This window comes from Oxyura jamaicensis, chromosome 1, assembly GCF_011077185.1.
Source record: "Oxyura jamaicensis isolate SHBP4307 breed ruddy duck chromosome 1, BPBGC_Ojam_1.0, whole genome shotgun sequence".
Classification (NCBI taxonomy): Eukaryota; Metazoa; Chordata; class Aves; order Anseriformes; family Anatidae; genus Oxyura; species Oxyura jamaicensis.
Genome location: NC_048893.1, coordinates 76922596 through 76949661, shown reverse-complemented (window position 1 = coordinate 76949661; position 27066 = coordinate 76922596). Strand labels below are relative to the sequence as shown.

General features: G+C 37.4%; 1 protein-coding gene across 1 annotated transcript in view; it reads right to left on the bottom strand.

Moving 5' to 3' along the window:
- The window catches only part of VWF (von Willebrand factor), a 146943-nt gene that overhangs the window by 13444 nt on the left and 106433 nt on the right, over positions 1-27066 (bottom strand). Inside the window, exons 37-47 of the mRNA XM_035315439.1 lie at positions 26516-26708; positions 25530-25871; positions 21093-21298; positions 16718-16820; positions 16507-16581; positions 15815-15919; positions 15122-15327; positions 13533-13682; positions 6130-6240; positions 4006-4189; positions 3067-3107 (exon numbers count right to left, since the gene is read on the bottom strand). Of these exons, the coding sequence (XP_035171330.1) occupies positions 3067-3107; positions 4006-4189; positions 6130-6240; positions 13533-13682; positions 15122-15327; positions 15815-15919; positions 16507-16581; positions 16718-16820; positions 21093-21298; positions 25530-25871; positions 26516-26708 (1716 nt within the window). The remainder of the gene's footprint in view (positions 1-3066; positions 3108-4005; positions 4190-6129; positions 6241-13532; positions 13683-15121; positions 15328-15814; positions 15920-16506; positions 16582-16717; positions 16821-21092; positions 21299-25529; positions 25872-26515; positions 26709-27066) is intronic.

The window sequence follows — 27066 nt, the reverse complement described above, 5'->3', positions numbered from 1 at the left end:
ATGCTTCAGTAACATTAGACTTTCACATCATGAAGAAAGACTCAATAAAGCCACAACTGATACTACAATTTTGACATCCTCTTTGTATCTTCTCCTAAGTTCTCAAATTTCGATTTTATAGAAAAAGATAGCTGAAGTCAAGCTTATCACTGCTGTGGGAAGAAATGTAGGACATGCTAGAGACGTTGAAACAAAATCCTTACACACAAGTAAGTTCCTTGAACTTTTGGGGAAGGTCTTACTTTGATCCAAAGTGTGCATCACAGATTAGTTTTATTATCTTTATCTAGTGTATTTAGTGATCAGCATGCAAATGGACTCTAACAATGGATTTCTGTGAACAAACATAGTTTAGCATGACAGAACTGAGTGACAAAAAAGGTTTGCTACAACTTTTTCCCTTTATATAATACACCTATCATGTGTTTTCTTGGCTAACATAGAATAAAATGTCAACATCTGCTAACCCAGTGTTAGTCATTGCAATCAAAATAACCTGCATAAAGCCAAAATCTACTCAGATCTCCTTCAAGACTGCCACTCAGTAAAAGCCTGGGAAAACAGATGAGTGATGCAGATAATTCTTTTGGCAAATACAGCCACCTGCTTGGAAGTCTGTTCTTAAAGCCCACGGAATTGTTAGGAACAGTGGAGTGAATGCAATACACCAAATTACTGGAATATATTATTGGTAACCAGATACAAGACAAAAATGTAAAGGGATTAAGGACACAGTCAGTTAACAGAACTGCAGTAAAAGACTCAAAACTTGGAACTATTAAATGAATGAGTTAATAGAGAAAAGTTTTCCCTTGATATAAAACAAAATTTGAAACCTATTCTTAAAGGACGCAGAATAAGGTTTTGAAATCCAGGAAGTATAAACTTTTGTGGATACCACATCTTCTTGCCTGACTAGAACTCTGCAACAGTCATTGAAGTAGAGAATAGTGTAACACAAAGCTGTAGTAACTCCAGCTGCTCAAAAAAAAATTTAGACATACAGCTAATTAGCTTTAAATAAATAATTAAAAGAAACTATTTTAAGTTAAAAGAAACTATTCATTAAGACAAGTTCTAATTTAAGATCCACTATTTTTTTTTTTTCCGTCAAACTTTACATTTTGTTTAGAAAGTTTCCAAAATTTATATCTCCTCTCAAATTTCACACTCTCCATCCTGAGAAAATATTTCAGTAACTGTGCTGTTGAATGCTAATTGCCTGATATGGTGCAAAAGGAAAAGCACAGAAGTAATGCAAAAGCTGGGGTCTACCTATGTCCTCAAAATCTTTCACAGACTGTTTTTGATAAAATGGCCAATTGTTAAGAACACAAACAACACAATTTAAAAGCTGTAATAAATATATATATATAGAGAGAGAGAGGTCCAGATTGCAAACAAAAAGGAATCAAACTGTAGTTTAGTGTCACCTGAAACACTTCACAAGTTCAGGTTAATTTGGGAAAAATTATTAAAAAGGATTTTTTTTTTATTATTTGACAAACTGAAATATTTTATTTTTTAATCTTCAAAATACAGATACACCTGGTTTTGCATTCAACAAAACATTTTTTTTCAAACATTGTTTATGTTTTACTTAAAGCATTTTAAAATATTCTAAAATACTTGAAAATTGAGCAAAGACTTTCTCTGACAGGTCAGGTAAGCATTTTGTTGGAAGAGAAAAAATTACTTGTTCACAAAATAACAGCATGCAGCTGAAAAGACACCTTTTTGTAGCACAGAATAATATATATTTAACTCCTGTATGACAGAAGGTGACAGGAGTTAGCAATTATACTACATGAAATTGTCTACAAGTATGGCTTTTATAAAATGCCAAAACTAGTTTTGACAACATATAGAGAGACAAACAGAGGAATCAAAGAGGAAGAAGATTATTTCAGATTTAAGCACTTTAAAACCCTTCTCCTAGTGCTCTGACAGAAAGGCACAATTACTCCTTGGATTTAGTTCTACAGGGAAGTAATCCTTATGCAGAATGATGGATGTTTGATGACAGGGCTTTAACTCCAATAAGTTGATGAACTTGTGCCTATCAAATATGGAAAAAAATGGAAGAAATAGATGGAAGAAATAAATGGAAGAAATAGATGTTCTGCTGTATCTCAAGAGCACAAAGAGATATGGGTAAGCTTACTTTGATAAAAGAAAAAAATGTGTTGTCAATGCAAGAATACATAGGTTAAAAGTTAGGTTAAATGAATAAAGAGGACCCATTTCCTTGGGGGATGTTGAGAATACTTAGAGTTCTTTGACACCAGAGGTGCTGCCAGAACATGGATTTAGAGAAACAATGGACAATTGACTGAGCTCTCCAAAGATAAATTCGACATAAATGAGGTCAGATGCTTAACTCCAGTCATTCCCACTGTCATGGACTGGGTTAAATATATCTTAATCTATCCACTAAATACACAGTTGAGAAAAAACTTCCTCTGAGGGCATATCAGCAGGGATCTTGAAAGGGGACAGAGGTCAAAGAGTGAGGAAGCTCAGCTTTCCTATTCCTGCTAATAGCCAAGGAGGGAGACCCCTTCTTCCACACAGGTGGAGCAAGAATTTCCATCCTTTTTTAATCCGCCTTATCCTCTAGGTAGAATACGGGAAGTTTTCCCTTCCCCAAGGTGGGCAAGGATCATCTCTGAGATTATCCTTTGCAGACAGTTTCCAGTGTGTTTGGTAGCCTGCAAGACATTACACAATGTGGATTACCACAGTTATCTAAGCACATTTTCTTCAAGCATCCTTCACTCATCCAAGATAAAGAAATATTACTGTCCCATTTTGAGGAGATTCTCGTTGTCATACAGGAAAACCTGTGGAAGGTTTGAACTGGAAGGTCATGAACTGGAAGGTCATGAACTGGACCTAATAGCACAGAGCCCCTTGCCACTCTCTTTGATGCAACGTGTGGGGATTCTGGCTGAACAAAGCTACCCTGTACACTTACGTATATTCTGACAAGTCTGTGTTTTTAAAAAGCTCATTCAAATATCTAAATATCTTATCAACATAGCAAATAAAAGCATCAAGTCTTACCCCAATAACAGTGCCATTCAAAGGACAGCCATTCACAGGTACTGAAAGAGAAGATAATATTCCATTTAACATTATGATTATCATATCATTATCTCAACTTAATAAACCACAAGTATGTATTTTTGACTCATTAGAGTTCCAACTGAGGACATTTAGGTCCAGTTTCAGTGTAAATAGGTGCAAATTAGCCCTCTTATATTTTCAAAGATAACAATTTGTCAATTATCCTGATATGCACCTCCAAAACATTCCTTGATGAGTTGTTGTTTTCTTTAAGTACATGGTAAAATGTAGATTTTACCCTCCATTTCAAGCCTCTTGCCCTCAGAAGATGCACTCATAGGCTTTCTGCAAGTTGTAGCACCTATTTCTCCTCCTCCTCCCACTGCTATTCCTCACCCTGTGCTTGCTTATATACCTGTCAATTAAATATGAATGGAAGTCTTCCCAGATTGAGTCCAAATAGCAAATCTTTTGATTTGTATTTTTGATCCAAGACTGTGCTAATAAATGGACCCAGCCACAGCACTCAGAGATGTCCAAAAGACAGCATGGCTGCATGGAAACTTCCTGTTCATAGCAGGTGTTGATGACAGCATTGGACTTCTCTAAGCTAAAAGCACATCAAGACCTTGTTTAACTGCTTAACAATACAGGCTAGTGCTGTAATTTGCTGATAGAGCCATATCCCGTTATGTCTCCCTGAAGCAATGCAAAGTAGTGACAATAATAATTAGTTCAAAAGGACTCTGTGAATATCACCTGGAAAGTGAAAGTAATAGCAGCAGGAACTACTATAGTCAATGCCTAAATTATACAGAGTAGTTTAAAAGTGGTATTTTACTTGCATAGTATATACTTTTGAAATTGCTATTGAGAAATAGATCAACACTGAGATTAACTCTTCAGTGATTCCATTTGTCACACATCAAGCCTTACGACATCTGCAAGAAGGACAGCAGTCGATTATTTGGCCACAACGTAATTCAGTTCCCTCTGGACAGTCAGGCACATCCATCTGAGAGCAAGACAGATTCTTTTGCTGCACAAAAACCTCATCATTCACTCGGACACACTCATTGATAATGCAGTCATTGAAGGGGGATCTCCACTCTGTGCCAACCTGATAGGAAATGGTAAAAGGATTAAATTCAGACAACAGTATTTATGCCACTGGAGAAAAAGTAGAGTACCCCCAGACATTGTACTGATTTGCAAAAAGCACATTTACTTCTACAGAAACAGTCTGTCACTCAACAGTTCTTCACAAACCCTTACTGTGACAATCAGTTTACAGAGTAGACTGCTGCTTGGTTTGCGGAGTATAGAAGTTACAGTAACATCCCTAAGATGGAAATGAAAGGGGAAGGTGAAATAACATCTGAAGAAGGAAATGAAAGCTTAACTAGATTTAAATTTACATTTGTTCTCAGTAGCTGGCTGTACTGCACTGCATTGCAGCAGAGCTGGCCCTCTTTCTGCTGGATCTTGCTGCAAATCATCTGTACTAGGCCCACAGGAGGCTTTGGCAATTATCTCTTGAGAAGAAAAGACTTGCAAATGTAAGAGAGACCAGATCGTGTTGATGTCCCACACTGTCTGTTATCACCCATGGGTCAGACAAGGTGGGAACGTCAAACGATACTTTGGAAAGAGACATCAGCACAGGTCAGAAAGACACTGCCACATTTCATTGCCAGGAGGAGCTGGTCACTACTTTAAAGCAGGATGCTTCCACTTGTAATGGACTTTGAATATGCTTCAAGAACAGTGGAAGTGAGAATCAGACCCCTCCCAAGGGGTCAAACATCTTTCCTCAGAAAGTTAATGTTTTCTCTTGTTTGTTAGTTCTTTGTTAATGACAGAGGAGCTGAAAGAGGACACAGCAAGAAAGAGACGGCAGAGTATAAGGATCTATTACTCCATAAGGACAACAGAAATCAGTGAGACATGGTGGGACATTAAAATAGACCTTCAGAAGGCTTGATTTGAATAATACTGATCAGAATAATACTGATCCACGTTAAGAAATGTCCTTGGTGAAACCAGAGAAGAAGCAGGCTGCAGAATATAGCTTAGATTTTAAAACAGACAGCATCAGACTATCTTTGTAAAAAAAGCAATTAAGAAGTTAATATCAAATATGTGAAAGTGCGATGTAGATGTAAGCACAGACATGCTTTAATTAATAACATTTACAGAAGAAAATATGGGGAGGACTATTATTTTAAATCTATTTAACTTATTGTTCCTGCCTTTCTTTGCTAAATCCAAACTTCTGCATAGGATTAAGCTATTTAATGCTAACGGGGCAGACAAAGGCTTGCCAAGACCAGTTGAATTAGGGACAGAACAAACTAAATAGCCTGAAGGAATTTAAAATGTAGGCAAAGAAAGAAAACAGTATCGACCTAGCATTCCAGTGGCAGCACACTTTGGCATGTTGTATGCATTTACTTCCCATTGTGCTCTTTGGAAGAGACATAAAGGAATCCAAAGGGAAGACACTGCTGAAAATAAACTGTTATTCTGAGCAGACAAGTGTGGCCTAGACCACTGCAGCCTGATCTGATATACAGCCTACATCTTTAGCAAACAGAGAGCAATTTATGTTTCTATGCTCATTCAGTTCCAGATATTTCACAGCATATCAAATAGGATATCCTATCTGAACAGGACCATGGAATTCATGAATATCCAATAATTCATAAATATCCAATCTACCCACCACCCACAGAGTAATACAAATTAATTAGGATAATTTAAACTGTTTGCCTACAGCAAGAGAAGTATAATTTCCCATTAACATTCTTTTTTGGCTATCATTCATGAAATTACTAATTTTACATACAAAGATTCTTTAGAACCTGAAATGAGAGAGGAGGGTTTGCTTGTTGGCAGAATGAAGCAGGTAAGTCACAGAACCAAAATCCATTCTTTCACAGTACTGCTTGCCTCATAACAGAAATAACTCTCAGGTTATTTTTCTCCTTCTGTGGAACACAAAATAGTTCCAGGACATTTCTGCTAGAAAAGGAAATGTCCACTCCACTGTCACCTCACCTCGTGTAAACGAGGAACTGCGTCACCCCGAGACCAGAACAGCTGTTCCTCACAGGCAGTCTTCTGGCATCTCCCACAGCACTCCCCATCTTGGATGATATATTTATATCCCTGTGGGAGAAAAGAGAAGAACTGATTGATTGAGGAAGAGAAGACAAATGGGAAGGTTAATGCAAAAAGAAAACACTGGGATAAATGCTTAATGTCAGCAACTTTTTACGGAAAGGGTATTTTGAAAACAGAACTGTAACGCCACACACTGCAATTACAAACAAGTGGTCCACTCAGTTCACCGTCCTGTTTAATGGTTAACACTACCTGTCAGAAAAAATAATAATAATAATAATAATTTAATTAAAAAGCACACAACATTAGGAGTAAAATCCAAAGATTTGCCACAAAACAGAAAAACAACGACATAAACAAGCAGAAATGGAAAAGGAAAAGGTAAATGAAAAATGCTTTTGGAGGACACTGCAGTATTTCAACAACATTAAATTTAAATTAAATTAATTTTAAATTAAATTTTAATTCTAAATTAAAATAATTTACAAATGTTAGTTTACTGTACGCAGGCAGTTTCTTTCACACATTAGCAAATTGTAAAAAGCAAGCTTCCAACAATGCGGCTATACAGAGGAGTGCAAAAAGAAAAAGAATTAAACCCACTTCTAAGGGTGACTGTCTCAACTGCCACACTATTTGGAGTTTTCCCCTCAAACTGCATTCATAAGATTTGCATATAATTTTCTTTCAAAAAAAAATCTCATCGAGAATCGCTATGTGAAAACATCTGTTTTTACGTATGACTGATATCTAATTGCAAGAATTATTTGTATTTAAGACTTTTTAAAAATATAATACTATTATACAAAAACAAATAAGAGGTAACAATTGTTTTGGTGGCATCTTGGATGTTAATCAATACCCAAAACTCTTTTTCCCATCCCTGAGACTTCAGTGTTAGGTTTCAGTCTAAGTACACTCGGACATCTGACTGTGCTTGTGCTGAAGCAGAGGGAAGGGGTTGGTCAAACGTGTAGCCTGGGGACTAGCTTTGACTGATCATTTCATCCTTTCATATCCTGAAGCAACTAGCCAAACATTCAAACACTGGAGTACCTAAGTGAAAGAAAGCAAGGAACTTTATTCTAATTAGAATTAGAATAAATTCTAATATTCTAATTGGAATTAGTCTGCAAGGGGCAAAATATAACTCTGATTTCAATACAGAGTTAAAGGGAAAAAGAGTTGTTCTGTCAGAGAAAATACTGTTCACGTGAAAAATGCCAATGACAATAAGCATAGTATCTGTTTTGATCTACACCTTCAAATTGAAATAGCTTAAGTATTCCCAACCAACACCTCCCTTCATGAACTGTCCTTGATTTGCAACGTGGGGCACTTAAGCAAGCTTCTATAATCAGTAGACTCACATGAAAGAGCATTTTGTATAGGGTCATACAATGTAATACCACAGTTTGACCTATCTTTGAGGATAAAGTTGTGCTGCACGATATATTTTGTTTGATATGAAATTTTATCTACTACATGTGCATGTGAAGCATCTGAAATATGGCATGCAACATTCTGTTTGTGTGGCAAACTCAGAGAAATAAAAATCCATGAGTTGTTTGTGCTCAGAATAAATTCAGCATCATGACTAAGCAAAATCTAACTGCAGGATTCAAATGTCACAACGCCTCTGTGTAAAAACAGAGCCTTCTAAAGAGCAAACAAAACAAGGTGCCATGCAGCATACTCTAGGTGTGATCCATGCCACAAAGGGAACAACAAAGATGTGGGTTTTTCACAGTTCAACCTATCTAAGTGGCCCTTTTGGCATTCAATGGACTCAAGATCTGAGTGCTTTGACTCCTCAGGTGAAGAAGTATAGGAGGTCACAGCTTTCAACCTCGGCATCTGCAGAGGCATCTCCTAAGGCAGCCCCTTAACCACCACAGCATACAAACCTGTGTCAGAAGGCAAACCTGCAAACTGCAACAATCCATGAGTTCCTCAAAGAGCAGAGCAGCCACCTGTACACAAGGAGGAAAGAGGACAGCGATTCCCTGCTGTCATACGTCCTCCATAGCTTTAGAAAATTTCCCTACTAGAAAACCCTAACTTTTGCATTTAAACCATGAAAATTTGGGCACACGGAACTAAAAATACCTTTATTTTATGACTAAAAGTTTTAATATTTAATGTTAGATCTAAGAAAAGGAAAAAATATCGTGTATTTTGAGGTGTTGGTTTTTATTGTTGTTTTTAATTAGATGACCCAAGTACAAAGACTACTTGCTACCAGGATCATACCAGAGCATTTTCCATCTCTTCCTTTATTATCTTACATTTTCTAGCATATAGACTCTGTTGAGATGCTCTGGTTTGTTCAAGAATCTATTTTCTGCCATTAGCCAATATTCTGCTCATCCTCTTCATCCTCTGAGTTTTCTGGACTGGATCTACTGCTTAACTTCACCTTCACATCCTGACTTTCCTTTCCTTTTTTTTTTTTTTTTAAAACACAGAGTTCAAACTTCAGACAGGGTGTTAATACTTAGAAGAAGCCCTCAGTATGTGTCTGCCCATCTGTCACATTGACTTGGAACTCCCTGTCTACAGGACTACAAAATCCATGTGCCTAAGGGAATAAGGCAACACCAGCCACACTTTGCATTTGAGCAAGTATCCTTAGTAGACTTACCAGTGATAATAAGCAACTGCTACAGAGGACCTGACAAGTGTTCAGCTCTGCCACCAGATCTGGCTGTTTTATCACATAAATGCAGAGATAAACTGGCTCTACCACATGGAAGATGAAATTACACAGATTAAGACATTATTCTATATGGTGGGTGGAATTAAGCCTGCTTTTGATTTGGGGCTTGGCTTTGTGACAAATAGAAGAGGTACACGGATTAATTATTTAGCAATTGGAGAATGCACATTTCGGCCTCATCACTCAGGACTATTGGAGCAATCTGCACAGTCTATGGCTTGGTGCATTTGTGCACTCCCCTGTTTCATTCCAATGTTGCTCAGGATGCATAGCTCATCTTTTCATGGTTGCTAAGGTTTTGGCCAGAAAACTCTTGTCAGCTGCCTTCTGGCCAACAACATAGGAAAGGAATAATGGAAAGTATTACTCAACACCCAGTATTTTTAAAAAGGCTCCAGTATTTGCCTTTTACATATTGAGATGATAGTCCCAAGAGAGCATTAGAGAAACCAAAGACAATGAAAAGAACAAGAGACTGAGAAAAAACTAATAGGATATATAAAAATGAATTTGGAATGCTGAAAGCAAAATCTTCAGTTGTGATGAATCAGCATAATTCTAGAGATTTCCCTGGAGCTAAGCTCATTTACACCAAGTGAGGACTTAATTATCTATCTAAAAGTCTCTAGAATATTGAGGTATCATTTCCTAGGATAGGCGAATATTGAGGTATCATTTCCTAGGAGGGCAACAAAGACGGTGAAGGGCCTGGAGGGGATGACATATGAAGAGCGGCTGAGGTCACTGGGCCTGTTCAGCCTAGAGAAGTGGAGGCTGAGGGGAGACCTCATCACAGTCTACAACTTCCTTGTGAGGGGGTGTGGAGAGGCGGGTGACCTATTCTCCATAAACACCAGTGATAGGACCCGCGGGAACGGGGTGAAACTGAGGCAGGGAAAGTTTAGACTAGATATCAGGAGGAGATTTTTTACTGAGAGGGTGGTTGTGCACTGGAACGGGCTCCCCAGTGAAGTAGTCACAGCACCAAGCCTGTCTGAATTTAAGAAACGTTTGGACTGTGCACTAAGTCACATGGTCTAAACTTTTGGGTAGACCTGCGCGGTGCAAGGAGTTGGACTTGATGATCCTTAAGGGTCCCTTCCAACTTGGAATATTCTATGATTCTAATTTTCTTAATAAAGTAAGCTTGAAAATCCTAACGGGATGTCTGAAATTACTTCTCACCAAGACTTTCACAATTTTTAAATAGGATCATATCTAATCCTCAAACAACAGTCTTTGTTTGAAATTAACTTATTTGACCTCCTTAATATGGTCTACTAACCCATTTACTCCCATGCTTTACATGTAGAAGTCAAATTCTGCTTCTTCAAAGGAGAATATCAGTTTGAAATATTGGAGCTTAAAGCTGTGGATTTCAGAATCAGCATCGATTACAACCATAATTCACTATGCCTTTCCACATAGGGTACAGATGTTCTTTATTTTAATTTAACACAGTCATCAAAAGGTTTGAATATCTACACTAATTAATTTACACACACTTAGCCAAATGGTTTTGTCTTAAACACTTATCCCAGAAAATTATGCTTCATTCTTCTCATAACCGTGCAATGCTGTAAATTATCCAATATTTTAAATTGCACTCTTTTATATCACTTATTATGTACCTAACTTCAAGAACACGTATAGAAATTAAGAAAGCAATTGCTCCCTTCACTTTAGTACACTAGGCATTTTAATGTTTTGAAAGCTGTTATCCATTTTATCACCATGATTTTCCAAAGGGATAGACTTTAATGTACTCTTAGACAAATTGTTACTGAAGAAGCTCCAGGAGGGTAGGAAGGTACAGACACCACTCTTCCTTGTGGCAGATGCAATAATTACAACAATTATCTGCTTGCTTTCAAAATTTCCGTAAGAGAAAGATACAAGACAACAAAAGTGAGAGGACTGTGACATGTAATGAGGCAAACCCACAACTGGTTTGCAAATGAGAAGGCTGTATTTGCTATTAATTTAAATATCTTCAATGAATTTGGGGCTTGGTTCATTTTAATGAAACATCCATTCTTTTTCTACAGTGTTTCTTTACGTTCTAAAATAACAGATCAGATTTGCATTTGATTTTGTCAAGCACAGGAGAACAGTAGCACCACTCACTCATCAGGGTGAAGGAGCTAGTTTAAGTGTTTAATTGTTGGGAATTTTTGTTTGTTTGTTTGTTTTGTTATTGTTTTGTTTTGTTTTGGGGTGAGACTTTTTGTATTTTGTGTATTTGTTTTTGTTGTTGTATCACTAAGTAGAAAACTGTAAACTGTTTTCACAGAATTCAGATGACATGGAAAAAATGATACTTCACAACTTTAAAACCTGGCAACTGAATTAGTAACAGTAAGAGTAGGGAATTTAAACACCATCTTAGTAATAATCTACAATTAAACTGTCTTTAACACCAATACAATGTTCAGTGTCATCTAATCTGAATTGGACAATAAGCATTAGGGTCAATTCAAATTGGATTACAGAAATTCTGTGGTTCTTGATACATAAATTTGCTGAATCAGGAATAAACTAAGGAAAAATAAAATCTGAGCTCTACAGGTTGTCCAACAGCTACTGTTTTGGTACTGCAACTTTGATAGCCATTAAAGAAACAGAAGAAATGACAAAGTTCCAAAATGAATAATTTCCTCCTACCTTTTTTCTTTGTTTGTTTATTTGTTTGTTTAAAGAAAAGCTTTTTGAGACTGCAGTGCTTAAGACTTATTTCTAAAGAAACTGTAGCTCTGTATTAATGATATTTTATTAGAATAACAGAGTACTGATAAAACTATGGCTGTAAGCCAATATAAAGCCAGATCTAATATTTCATAATCATTTCCATACTCAAAATGAGTCTCTTTTATGAACTGAACAGAAAGTGAAAGGCTTCTCTTGCAAAAGCTGTAAACTACCCTCATTGTTTTCACTGCATTGGGCACCTAAGTTTTTCTGACCAAACACTATATTTACAGAGCAGTAGTTTGGGTTGCGAGGTTTGTTTGTCTGTTTGTTTGTTTGTTTGGGGGGGGGGGGGGGCGTGGGTTTTTTGTTTTGTTTCCTTTTTTTTTTTTTTTTTTCCTAATGGGTTGATTTTCTGCTCCGGTCCTACACAATTATATACTGTTCAAGTCACAGCACAGGGACACGTTCAAAAAAACATTTATATTTAGTTCACACCTTCTCATGTGCACATACATATATTCTGTACAGCTTTGTTCTGACAAAGAGGCTGAAAATTAAATTATATTTAAAAATACAATGACATCAAGGCATTTGAAATTTTTTGTAAGCCAAGTGACAATTAGCTTAATAGACCTGAGAAAAGATAATTGCTTTTCATACAGCTTGCATAACTGAAATGTTCATAGTCAAATTTGCAATAAATGATTAACTGTTTTAAAATAAGATAATGTAAATTCAAGTTTAAATTTAAAACAAATCAGTCAATACAGAGTTTCTACAGCATTGCTAACTCAACCATGAGGTGCTGCACATACATATTCTATACCCACTGACAGTCTTTGACTCCCAGACACATTGTCAATATCTTTCTGAAAGCAAAAAGAACGCCTCTAACTTTTCATAGCTGTATTTGCAAAGTTTTATAATGAAGACTCGGTTTGAACAGCGTATGACATATTTGTTGTGAAATTCACTGTATTTCCAAGCAAACAGAGCATGGTTTCTCCTCGAGCTGAAAAAAAAATCAAGTGACTCTTGTTTCACATTCAGCACTGGAAGACCCAAGATATTCCAGAAGCATCCCAGCCAGCACAGTGAATCAAACACAGAAGCAGACTACATGCCCCCTTTTTAAAAGGTTTTACAGCTACTGCTGTAGCACGCTCTCCCCTTAATTTCCCACTGAGAAATCCCAGCTGAGTGTCATTACAGAATGACACTGCTGAGTCACAGACCAACATGCAGACATATTGGCCTCAGTACCACTGAAAGCACTGATATTACAACACGCATCTGGAAAACGTGCTGCTTAGCCAACTCATCAAATTTTCCTGGGGTAATACAATATAGAGCCCAATATAAACATTTAAAAAGCAGCTAAGCAGCTTGAATATTTACATACTATTAACTAGCTCATCTTTGCCTCTGCACTGAGGGAAAAAGAAAAATAAGAAAGAGCCCCTTCTTGGCTTCACTTCACAGTTCATGGGAGAGACAACCTATGGGAAAAACCCTGGGTCAGTAAAAGATTTACAGAGAATATTCTGAATCTGAACTCACAGACAGTGAACACTGGACCACGGAGTAGGGAGGAGCTTCTTCAAGTCAGATATGCCTTTTCCTGAATGGAATTGGCTAGTACCATCAAGAACAGTCTCAATTAATCTATGTATACACTGAAAGTTTTAGAAAGAGGCAAAATATATTTGTGGTGGTCTCTAACACTTGCAGCATAACTTCTCTTCTAAAATAAAGTAATACTTAAGCCCTTTGGACTCTGTTCTCAAGAAAATTCATTGCTACAACACATATTTTCTATTTTTCTCTAGTTTCTCTAAACATGCAGGTTTAAAAAGAATCATTTTAGTTCCCTGTCAGGACTCTGCTGGCTAATGCAGATGCTCATTGTGTGAGTAATGTTACTCACCCGAGAGCAGAAAGTGTTACATATTTTGTCACGACATTCCATCATCTGAAGTCCTGTAATGTCATCTCTTGTACTAGTGCAAGAACATTCTCTGCAACCATCTTCCCACGTCTTCCCAATGGGGTAGACAATGTTGTTGTGCACACACACCTATGGAATCACAGAATCACAGAATCACAGAACTGTAGGGGTTGGAAGGAACCTCGAAAGATCATCGGGTCCAACCCCACTGCAAAGCAGTTTCCTCAGAGCAGGCTGCCCAGGTAGGCGTCCAGACAGGAAATGGAATACAACAATTTATACATGAAAGAATACTGTGCTGATGTAAGAACATGCTGCTGGCTTCAGAAGGCTGATTTTTAAGACATGAAACCCACCTTAAGTTTTATTAATATTTTGAAGCCAGTGGAAACACAAGATCTTAAATTTGTGGCCACTCTTTTGAGGAAAAGAAAGTAAGCACAGACAAAGCTGCTGGTTTGTAAAGAATGAATTGGAGACTTTTATTTGCATTCAGTGGAATTGCCCAGGATCTGACTCAGTTTCACTGTAAGTATAATGCGATACAACACTTAGAGATGATAAACAGCAAGTCCTGTAGAAGGAGCCACACACACAAAACCTCTGCCAACTGTATCAACTAATCTGAAAATATACTACTTTGGGGTACAAGCATTCATTCTTGCATCCTTGGGCCACCACAGCTACCACAAAAGCAGTGCCATCTTTTATATTGCACTCTCTATTAGTAAATTTTACAACATTATTAAAGACATGAATGTCTGTTAATTTTATAGATGTAGAAAGTAGATCACAGAGAAATAAAATGACTTATGCAAGGTCATGAACTTCTCAGGAGTAGAAAATAAAGCCTATATCTCCTGAGCTGGAAAACAGAGTAACTCTATATTAAGCTGCTCGGTAAGGTTGCTTTAGTGAACAGGTTATATTGCCCTGCAACGTTTCCTTAAGCAACCTTACCTTGAAGGTTAACATAATATAATGACTTAATAAAATGTTGGCAAAGTTAGGAAAAATTCATCCTTGTGAAGCTTTAACAGAGTTAGGTACTGATGTGGAAAAAAAAAAATAAAAGTGGCCTTGTAGTTTATGTAAGATACAATGCCTCATCAGGTAGAGGCAAATGTAATCAAGGCACACAAGGAGTATAGGTACAAGATGTCTCAAATATGTCAATAAAGTTAATATAGGATTGAAAGTATGCAATTCTAAAATACAGTAACTGTACTCATCCAAAAGGACATACGTGTTATCAATAAATAAATAAATAAATCAGAATGACCTCTGAAATTCCAAATGCCTGAATGGCCTTGAAGTTTCAAAAGGTTTCATATAGGTATGATTATCTGAGTATCTCAAAGTCACAAAAAAATGTGTTGGTTACATCAGAATAAAATGACTTACGAAACAAGTACAGTATGTTGCAAGGGTGCATTTTTCTCACAGACATGTATATTAAAAATGTATCATTTTCAGGTAGTCTGTTTGGTCTTTTGTTTATATCTATCTACACTCTTATGTTGTCCCTCCGTATGCAAAAGATAATCTTATCTGTTCATCCTGCTTACCATTCCTGGAACACAGGTAGTAGTTATGCAGCCGCAGTCATTGGTGAGTGATCTAGATATATATCCAGGAGGGCAGCTCACTGTTGAGTTAGTACAACTGCAGGTACACTCATATTTATCACAGCACTCTGTCTTCTTAACAGTCAGCTCCCGATGTGGTGGGCAGAAAGGTCTTTGAACTAGACTGCATGCTTCTCTGTTACAAGCTAGCAGAAAAAGGTTAAGCACCGAGAATTTCAGAGCACTGCAAATTAACAGGACAGTTCCCTGGCAGCAAGGCACTAATTGCTCCTGCAAACTGTTATACATCTACTTAATAAACAAAGAAGTAATACAGATATAAAAGACCCAGGTCAAAGACTGTACTGCAGGTTCAGAAGTTCCTATCTTGACAAATATATATATATATATATATATATCTTCTCTCATATACAGAAAGATTTATAAAATAAACATAAGGGTCAGTGCATACATATCCAAGTGTACAGTATTTGTCTTTTCCTTAATTCAACAGTGTACTCAGAAAGTGCCAACAATAACTTTCTTTCGAGTCTGTGAAATCGTTGTATGTCTACTGGCTCCCAAAGAAAATCTTTCAGAGGGAAAATGTAGTGCATCGAGGATGTTGTCCGTGTTGTTCAAATGCAGCACTCCAGTATCACTCAGTGCGAAATATACACATACATATCTTACCACATGTATAATTTGGTCTGCATTCTCCAGGGTTGGTCAGTGCAAGCTGCAGGCCAAACTCACAGACAGGGACAGGAGGCAAATCACAGGAAACTAGATCACAGACTAAGAAGAGAAATAGAGTGGTCAAGACCATGCCTGACTAGTTAGTCTTCTAGAAAAGACGTACACATGCAGGTACATCCCCATTTCATTTATTCCCTGCACTCAACTGCTATGTTAAAATATGAAGCAAGTTAGACTTCAGCAGGTCAGTGTTTGTTTTCAAAAATAGCTAGGGGAACAGTTCAAGTTTAGGTTATGAAGATCCTAGTTCTGATTTTGTACTTAATGTGCAAACACAGATCACACAGAAATAAGTACTTGGAAAAAAAATAAAAAAAAAAAAAAAACATTAAAAAAAAAAAGGACACTTTTAGGACACTTTTAGTGTGTCACTTAGGAAAAAAATAAAAATAAAATAAAATAAAAACAATTTTCTATTCCCTTCTTCATCTTTTAAAAAGGGGAAAATCAAGTTTGAAGTTTCCTCTTTTTTTTTCTTTTTTTCCACACAGATGATAACTCAGTCATCCAGGGAATTAAAAATTAAAAAAAAAAAAAAAAGTGTGAAATAAAGATGCAGATTTTATACCTTTGAAACATCTGATAAAAACGTGCCAAGAAGATTCCAACAGTTTATGAGAACCTACCACACTCATACTCGGGGCAGCACTGGCTGGGGTCCCTGCGCAGACGAGGAACTTCACAGGGACCACACTGAACAGCTGGAGTGAGAAGAAAACATTCACAAAATAAGCTTGGATAAGAACTAAAATGCTAGGTTAAAAAAAACAAAAACAAAACAAACAAACAAAAAAAAACAGTTCAAGTCCAATCATACTCAGAGCTAGAACAACTTACGTTTGGTAGTAGTGCAAGGTCGGAGAGTACAGTTTACTCTCCTATTGTCTAGACATGTGCAGATCTTGCAGGGCTCACTGGAGGGAATCCATGTTTCCATGTGCTGCGTGGAAAGGAAAAAAATAAATAAATAGAAATATTGTTAGAAAGAAAGCTAATAATCTAATATCCTGATCACTGTTGTATTAGTGGTGGGAGTGGGTGAGAAAAATTACTGTGAAAAACAAGAAGACTACATGAGAGATAAGTTGGTTACTCTGTTAACAGTAATAATCTAAGGAGATGCATGAATTATGAAATGAGATTATGAAATGACTGTAGTGTAGCAATTTAACAAAACATGTAAAGTATGCATGAATGAGATGAGGAATTACTATTGTTTTATGCACAAGAAATGCTCAGATGTTATAAATGCTATCACAAGCTATTGTGAGAGTAACAGTGGACTACTTACCATGATAGATGTTTAGTGATAATAAGGGAACCGATAATATTTTAGGAAATACATAGAAGTGGCTTCCTTCCCAGGTTAATGGTACTTAAACACAGAGAAATAAACAGTGCAAATATTTTGATCAAGAATATGTTGGTTCTCACCACCTGAATTCCCAGCGGTTTGCTGTCTGGAAAAACACTATAGCAAGCCCAAATCTGAAACAGTCACTCCTGTGCTGATTACCAAGAGGTAATAAGCATACTCAGAAACTGCCAGTAACGTACATCATTATTCAGCCACTTGTCTCTCTCATTAAAGAGAGAAAAATCATTGATTTTAAAGATGTAGTTACTGTACTGGGTCTGGCTGGGATGTTAACTTTCGCTGCAGCAGCCCATAGAGTTCTGTGCTCTGCACTTGTAGCTAGGACAAGAGTGGTATCACACCAGTGTTGTGTCTGCTGCTGAGAAGTGCTGGCACAGCATCAGGACTCTCTCTAACCCTCCTAGGGGGTGGGCAAAAAAGTAAGAAAGAGACACCACCAGGGCAGCTGACCTAAACCAGCCAAAGGGATATTCCATACCATATGATGTCACACTCAATAAAAGGTGGAAAATAAAATATAGGTGGAAAAAGAAAGAAGAGGGGAGGGGTGGGCTCTCGTTGCAAAAACGTCTGTCTTCCTCCCTAACACTGGCTACGTGCGTTGAGGCCCTGCTTCCAGGGCGTGGTCAAGCATCGCTCATTTGTGGGAAGTAGAGAGTAATTTCTTTCCTTTGCACTTCCACATAGCCTTTACTTGTTTTGTTTTGTTTTGTTTTCCCTTTCCCCCTCCCTTTTCCCCTTTCCCTTTTTTTCCCCTTAGTTATTTTTTTTAATTAATAATAATATTTCCTTAATAATTGTTTTTTCCTTTAATATCCTTATCTCAACCCATGAGTTGTTCTTTCCTTTACTTCTTCCCCTCCTCATCTAAGGAGGGGGAGTGAGAGAGCAGTTGTGGTGTTCAGCTGCCTAGCATGGTAAAACCACCAGTTACCTATAAAGAGCTATATACATTTAACATCCATTTGAATAGGTAGATAAGAGTGAAAAAATGCACTGTGGAACAATAAATTTAATTTGCACAGTCAGTCCAGGTTCTGGGTGAGAACATATAAAGTAGGTTAGGACACCTCTAAGGGAAAATGTGTCAACCAGAAATCTCTGAAATGCATTTTATAAAAGTTTGCTGAGACCCTCAGTAATAAAGAAACATATTGCCACCTGCACATAGAGATATCTATGTACTTTAAGACATTACAGGAATCTGAAAGGACAATAAAAATGATATTTTACTTTTATTTATTTATATTTTTTTTTATTATTTTTTTTTAAATCCATGGCAAGGGTAAAACAGGAGGCATGCCAGAACAAGCCAACCAGAGGTTTTACAAAGCTTAGAAACCATGTCGCATAGGGTTGGTTAATCCGCAAGAAATCTATTTAGTCAAGGAAAGCTTTCATTGATGTATTTCTAGTAAAGAACATTATCTCAGGGCTTGAGAAAGTCACTCAGAACTCTCTGCCAGAGCTTTCAGTGTACTCAGGGTTAGGAAGTCCTGAGAAGGAAGCTGATAGGGGATGCCTACATTTGCAGGCAGTGATGTGAAAACCATTTAGACATTTTGGAACACAAAGCACGAATCAGAACTTTTACTCTTACTCTAACGTTTTGACCAGCCTCAATTTTCTGACAGGTTTTCCTCGGCATAAATAAGTCTCTTTCTAATATCAGATGACGACAAAAGATAGAACAGTGTTAGCAGAGCTCTGTATAAGTATCAGTATTGAGAATCCAATAAGCCCAAGCACTATATTGGGTAGAATGGAATTGAGGAAGGAGAACCAGAGGGAAAGACGGAATTTAAGGAAATCATAACCCACTACAAGTTGCATTGCCTGATATGTTGCTCACACAGCTAATCCTGCAGTGGAGGATACACAAAATGGCTGTGTGAGCTGATCCTGCCCTGCCTGCCACTTCCCAAACACACAGCAGGTGCATCTAAGCCTTGCCATTGGGGTACAGACTAGAGGTTCTCAGAGTTAAGACCCCACTAAGGGGTGTGTGACAATCCGCATGAATTTCAGAACTTCTGCAGAAAGAAGCAGATATCACTGCAAATATTATTCTCAAGATGTGCACTGAGCTTTTCTTCATGAGACCTTGAAGCAATTATTTAAATGGAAAATGCACTACAATGCCCAAGGATTCAGGAATTAAAGGATACAGACCCTACTCTTTAATCTACACTTGTAATAACCATTTCATATAGAATCATAATATAATAAGAAGAGATCTCGGGCTCTCTGGGAGTTGTACACAGCTGATCTGTGTTTAGGATAGAAATATAGAAATTATATACATTCCATGCTATTTTTTTTCTGTCAAGAGAAATATTTTTTTTTTAATTCCTTTTATTACACAAAAAATTACTTTTTTTTTTTTTAACAATTCTATAAGCACTACACAAAACCAACAACACTGTATTTAAAACAAAGATCCACAACAGAACACACAAAAACGAAGGCTACGTGCATGGAGACATTGTAACCTTAAAACAAAAGCTAATAGAAAATACAAGCCAGATGTGCTGAATCCACCTCGCCTGAGCTGTTCTGTGGGAGCACCAGCAGGTGGCAGGAGCAGTGAAAGTAAGGTGACTCGTGTGGTTCGGGGACTGGAACAGGAGTGCTCGTACCACTTGCTTCACTAAGTCAACTGAATTAATAGCGAGTACGCTATCACAAAAAATAATAATAATAATTTTTAAAAAAATCTTGATCTTACGCTAATGCAAACTGTATTACTGTATTTAAAAAAGGTGTTTCATCCAAAAACTGCCTTTTTTTTCCTTTCAGATTAACTGCACACATATAGCGCTGAACTAAATGTGAGTCTAAATCTGTGTTATAAAGTTATTCAGAGTACATTTATTTACATGTTAAAATTCAACTTTTTTACTGAAAAAATAGACCACACAGACAGACTCCTGTTATTTATAGAAAATCCGTGTTACAAAAATGACTGTCTTTAACAGCAGATTTTGCAAGTATGATAAGATCATCCAAAAAACTCCTAAGAATCTAAAGACCATAAAATACTTAAACTAAAGCCTTCTTAAAAAAAAACTCTCAGAAAACTCTCAGAGTTAAGGAGCTGTGGGTGAAGAGGAACAACACCACACCCACAACAGGAGGTGCTTGTGCACCCACTTGTGTGATACTGAAGGGGAAATCAACAGTCTGGCACCCACCACTCATAGCTAATCCCCATCCCGTTCTGCCACAGAGAGGTCTGACTTAGCTGAGGAAAGTGGATTTAAAAAATAAAAAATAAAAAATAAAATGATGAATTCCATCAAAAGAATGATCCTCAACTGCATGTATTTCTTGTTTTATTTTTTTTTTTAAAAAAAAAAAAAAAAAAGGAGGTAGGCTAGTATGGCTTGACATAAGGTCATCTTGGTCTCACAGCTCCACACCAACCACTGAAAATATTTCAGTTTGCTTTTCAAGGGTAATACTATACATTTTAAGAAGTGTTCCAGATTAATGATTAAATTGTCATTACTGGTAAAAGCCTGCTGAATGGAAATGTTTATCTTGGTGACTGTTGACTTACGCCATCCCTCCTCTTTTCCCTCTAGCCCTCCCTCCACACAAATTTGTCATGCATTTCCGGGTGTGTATAGTCCCAGCTGTGAATTTTATATCCATCCCCGCCAATTTCACACTAGGGGAGCTACATGGGGCCAACAGCCGGCTGGTTATGAGGAACTGAGCTAGAAAATAAAGCATCCAAAGGGAAAAATAGTTAGACTTACAGGACAGACTTACTTGCAAAAGTACAAACCCCAACCACTTACAAAGGTAACCTGCTAAGTATATAGTTACCTCATGGTGCGTTCCATCTTCACTGATGCATTGTGTGCAGACCTCTTCACCAACACAGCTGTCATTAAAAATCACCTGTCCATCTGGACAGAAGCAGCCTTCTGTGGGATAATCCTTGCAGACACTGAGTTTGGTACTATTCTCACAGTGCTTTATGCAGGCTTTGTGACAGTGATCATATATCAAATATGTGGGACATTTCATTGCTGGGGAAGACAGAAAAAAAACTCTTTAGATGGAGATTTGAAATGGAGAGTGATGTTTCCACTCATACATTATGCAGAATTCTGCTGAGTTGTTTGAAAGCCATCATCTGATGAACATATTTTGTCCTCGCAGCCATTAACATCTTTGAAAAAATATCTTTAAGAATAGCAAAATATGCAGTAGAAACTGATTGAAGTCATTAAATGTCAGTCCATGGAAATAATCATCAAGCTACATTTTCAGGTCCCATGAATCAACATAGAACAACTTACCCTAATAATAATTTAAATGAGCTGAACATCACTAGATAATAGACAGAATTTGGAACCATCTTTACGTGCATTAGAGAAGCACTGATAACAGTACAAAGTTAGGACACATCCAGGACAGACTACAGCATTGAATAAAGAGATTTTGACAACTTGAGGGGTAGTAGTGTTCCCAGGCAACTAAAGAAAGCTAATAAACAGAATATTTTGTTACTCCAACACTGAATCTGTTGGATACCTGCACCATATTAATTGAATTGCCCTAAGTCAAGGAAAGTTGCACTTCCCCTAAGCCAACTCATAATTTTTTTTGCTGATGAATTCACAACACTGAGGGTATTGTCTCTAAAAGCAATCATAAAACTAAGGCTATAGCTGTTTGAGAAACTTATAGACACTGTTTCAGTACCGTGTACTCCCTTAAGTCTACTTTGTTTTTCTCTGCAGCTTCAACTAGGAAAAGTGTTTCTTATTTCCCAGTTTGTTACTGCTGTGAGGTTTATAAAGCTTTTTTTTTCAGTCCCCTAACAAAAAACACTGACAGAAAATTACATAATGAAGAGATGAGTTCCCAAACAAGAAAACATTCATCAGATGAACTGTCTGCACTCACACACCTTTTAGCCAAAGGAAACAGAAAATAAATGTTTTTAAAATTAACCCCTTTCTGTTTCAATAAATTCTAAATGAAATTATTTCCTATTTGTTTGAGTCTATCTATCGTTGCGGTTGTATGTGTGGACACATATCATAGTCCAGCATGCTTGAAAAGCCACAAGAACTTGACAGAGTCCGATCTCCTTATGAAATGCTTTGTCTGGATTCTGAAAATACAAAAGATCTACCCATGAAAAATAGGAAAAATTGCCTGCTTAAAAATCTGTACTAGCAGCTACCTAGACTATATTCAGCTTTCCAGAAAAACTCATTCACCAAAAAAAAATCTGATAATAAATCAGTGAGAACTGGTGCTTATTGTCTGTGATGGTCTCCTTTCAGTTCTAAGAAATATGTATGAAAATACATCCACAGCGACTGTTAAGGTAGCATTTCATCTACATTTTTATTCCAATGTCAGCACAATGGCTTTCACCATGCTTATCTACCAATAGCCCTAGAGAAAATCTTGCAAACCTTCTCTGCACAAAATTAGATTAATTTATTTCAAAGTTTAATACTGATGCTCATTAGAACCTGGACAGCTCCTAACTAGAATCCATACCAATGCTAACATACTTCACGCAATGTAGCCTCTTGAAGCAGCCAGGTGTGTAAAACACACAATGACGAAACACAACCCTGACTCTAGATATTATATTAAAAAGCCTGTGTAAAATGGCAATGGTTTTCCAAGGAAAGGAGAAATTAAGTAGTTATGTTTTGCAAAGTATAGAAGAGTTCATGTAAATGCCCTCTTCTCAAACAGGCTTCTGTCCTTGGGCACATGGGACTGAAATGCTCATAATCAGTGTCAGGACATGGGATAAACATTATCAATGTTCACAAAATCATTCTTAAACATTCTTTCATCTTACTGGTATGATAACAATCAGGTAGGTGATTGTAGAAAGCCACCTCAGACACATTAGTGCCTTTATGCTCCAGAGGCCAGGTCCTACAAGATTCACAGGATACTGTGCATTTTGTATGGAAAATTCTCTCAGAGATACATAAGGTGAGAAAGCATTAAGGACTCTCCACAGTCTGCCTTAGAAAAAAGTATTTCAACAAGCCACCCTCCTGGCTGGCTTTTTCAGTGTTTATTGCCTCTGAATAAAAGGGAAATGACTGCAGGTATTAACAAAAGGGAAAAATAAGGCTGAAAACCAAATGACTAGAAGAGTCCTTCTTCTGCAAAATTAGTTTCAAATGAAATCTACACCAGAAAATAGACTGTATGGTGCTACTATAATCACATTGATATTTCATTATCAGTTGGTTGGATCCAATAACACACGATTTTTTTCTTTCAGACTGGGAAAAGAACAGTAAAAGAAAAGGTGGGGGGGGAAAATCAGCTTCTTGTAAACAAGTGAAAGCACAGCACATTTCAAAGACTCTTCTGGTAGATTTAGGTACTGACATATCTTCAGCTTGCTGTTCTGCCTTTGATTTACAGTAGCCATTCCTAGTAGGTATTCCTAGGGAAATAATAACCTCTGTGAAAATCTACAGAAAGTTCAAGTTCATCAAAACAAATCACTTATCAAGTTCACAGTGAAAGATATAGAGTGATAGTTTGCACTGGTATTCACTTTGACTTTGTGGTTCAGATCAGATGAGACAGGGCATCCTTGTTTAAGTATTCAATGGAGCGCTGGAGGAGTAAATGTTTTTCATGCCTGTGATAATACACACTTCTTTCCAGGTGACAATGCTGCTACTTCCTTACCTGTGGTATATTTTAACTACTACCTAACACCTGATGTCACATACATCAGGCTTGCCTTTTCCCTGCCATACACAGCAAAAAGGACAATTAAACCCCAGTGCTGAGGGAGCTGGGCCAATGCACTAGGCCCAATAGTTCCTCACCTGCCAGTCAACCTCCTTGTGCTGTTCAGGCACAGCTTTCTTAAACTTCCCTTAAATGGTCTTCTTTAACAAATCCAAGATATTTATGAGGGTTTGTGCAGTGCTCTTGGGATCACTCCAAAGATCACATTAAATCTCGGGATTTCAAGGTCACATTAAACCAACTTAGACGAGGGCTGCCATTAGAAGGTGCAATCCCCTCTCTTTCTTAGAGATAACTCACCCCAGCTGTTCTTTCTTTCTGGCACTTTTTTCCCTTTATGGGTAGTTTTAAGAGCTCACCAGAAAGCCTGTGAAGACTACTGCCAGCATAGCTAAAGGAGTGGGAATGCACAGCTGGAGATGGAAGAGGGAGAAAAGAACTGGCCTTCTGGGCTTAGATCAGCTGAAGGCAGTCATAAAGCCACACTCATACTGTTGATTACAGATCATGGTTTAAATTCTTCATTTGTTATGGTCATTGCCAGTGTGCCCAAAATTCTCCCTCTCTTTTCTGGGTCTGCATTTCAATTGGATGGTGTTGCTTCTTAAAAGAACCAGTCTTCAATAGCAACTTTTTATGCACAAACGTATCCTGGACAGATATTTGAGACATTCACTGAAGACATGGGTCAAATTCATATCCTATTCCATAATTCCCTGATTTGAGCTTAAAATACGAAGAAAACCAAACTGTGTACTGATTTTTTTGTGGTATGATGCCTTTAGGATGTCGGTTCTCCACTTATGAAGTAAAAAGTAACTGGGAGCATAAGGGAAAAGAAACAAGGCAACAAGAACTGACTGTAGGCACCTAGAAAAATCATAGAGGCAAGAGGTGTAAAAAACATCTGGGATATCAAGACTCCACGTGAAGTGTTAGCTGGGAGAGAAAATCCCTACATATATACACATCTCAAGTACCTGACTAAACCAGAAACGCTGTACGTGAATACTGAATGTCTGTAAGCATCGCTGCAGACAAACAGCATGAATTAGCCACCTCAAGAGTTACTTATTTGTACTTAATTAAGTGTTGCATTTTGGAAGATCATTCATAATAGGCCTGTCAGAAAAAAAAAAAAAAAAAAAAAAAAAAAAAAAAAAAGGAAGATAGAGCAGGAATTCTTAGGCCTATAAAAATTTAGGGAAGCGAGTATACAAAACAACTGGCCAATTTTAGCACTAGCACTTCTATTAGGCTCTGGACATTTGCAAGGCTTTCACATCCTGCTATACTCCTTTCTCACAACACTTACAAACTCCTCACATCCAACATAGAAAGAAAACACAGCCAGGAGAAGAATACATTAAACTTGACCTGCAACTTCTGCCCCATTACATGGTATTCAAAAGGTAATATTGCACTGACAAGGTGGCCGTTATCATCATCATCACTTAGTCAAGCAATTTATGCATCTGCTGTACTGTATGGTAAATTCCTTACGACAGAACTCGGGTGTTCTCCAATCTACGCAGATCCCATTTTCCCTGCATATGTGAGCGTAAGAAGTTATCATCTCGCAGGCTTCATCCTCATAGCAGCTGCTCTCTTCACAGGACTCATAGAACATGTTGGGGGGGATTATCCTGTGGCACTCTGCAAACCGATCGGAGAGCAGGATGTGGCAATGTCTTACAGCATGCTCAGAGCATCCCTCTTCTCTCTGGACTTCACAGATCTTCCCTGGTTCTTTCAATGTCCAGTCCTGAATAAATATGCCACTGTCAGAAGTGACAGAGCCATTATGTAATGTGAAGTCATTGGCATGGTTCTGGTCACACACCCCTAGGAGGTGAGTAAAATGAAAAAAAAAAAAAAAAAAAAAAAAAAACAGTCTGAATACAATCAGCAGTAGAATAAACCTAGAGAAAACATGCACAAGATAGAGCTGGTTGGAGCTGCTCAGTGAACTCCAAGGGGAAGATGAGTCAATATTTTTTATAGCAGTTATCAAAATAGGCATAAAGACCCTGAGTTTTGTTTCCTTATTACAGGAGATACATCTAATGCCATAGATGTCTAACCTATTGTAAAAGGTGCAATAGAATTAACTCTCCTAAGTACAGGAATCCCCCACAAACCCTTCACTTTCACTCCAAGCATAGGATATGCCTCTCACATAAATGCACAAATATATGAAAGAACCTAAGGTTAAAGCCTCATTTAACAGAAAAAAATCTCCTTGAACGGATAATATGAAATAAGTAAAACATGACAGATGCCTAGCCTTGTTCTTTTTAAGGTATTCTGGGAATCAGTGAGCTGTTACATTGATGGGCATAGTAGAAAAACAACACAGACTATCAGTGTGCCAGCAACACAGGATCTGCTCTGAGAGTTTACAGGGTTCAGGATCACACAAATTCCAACATAAATAATAGTTCAAGCCCAAGTAGGAAGCTGTTAAAATCACTAGCTTTCAAACTTACCACAAAGCCCTTGTGTTCCTGAAGAAAACCTCTTTGGATTAAGTTTAAGAATAAATTCATTGTTTCTGGGAGTAAATGTGAGATTATGGCCAAGATGGGAGAACTTGATTTCATGCATTATTGCTCCATAGACAGTGACTTCAAACAAATTGCTAGAAAAGGGAATATGGACGCTTCTACCATCAACAGCCACCTGTTTTCACAAAGGCAAGATCATCACATCATTTGTGACAAGCAGTTAAAAATCAAACCATTCTTGCAGTTTAAACACATTTTGACTGGACCTGGATATAAGAATTAATTTAGCAAACTGAAACTTTTCATTGTTTCTAATACACAGAATTACTTGACCTACATTCTGTGTATTATTCAAACAACTTCTTCAGCATTCTTCCATATGAGGACATTCATTCCACATTGTGCATATACAGACCAGTAGCTTAATTCCATTGAGCTAAAATGCTACCTCCAGACCCTGAGTATCATTAAACATCAGTGAAAGTCAAGGTTATCCACCTTGACTGGTCACCAGTGGTTTTGTCCATCCTATT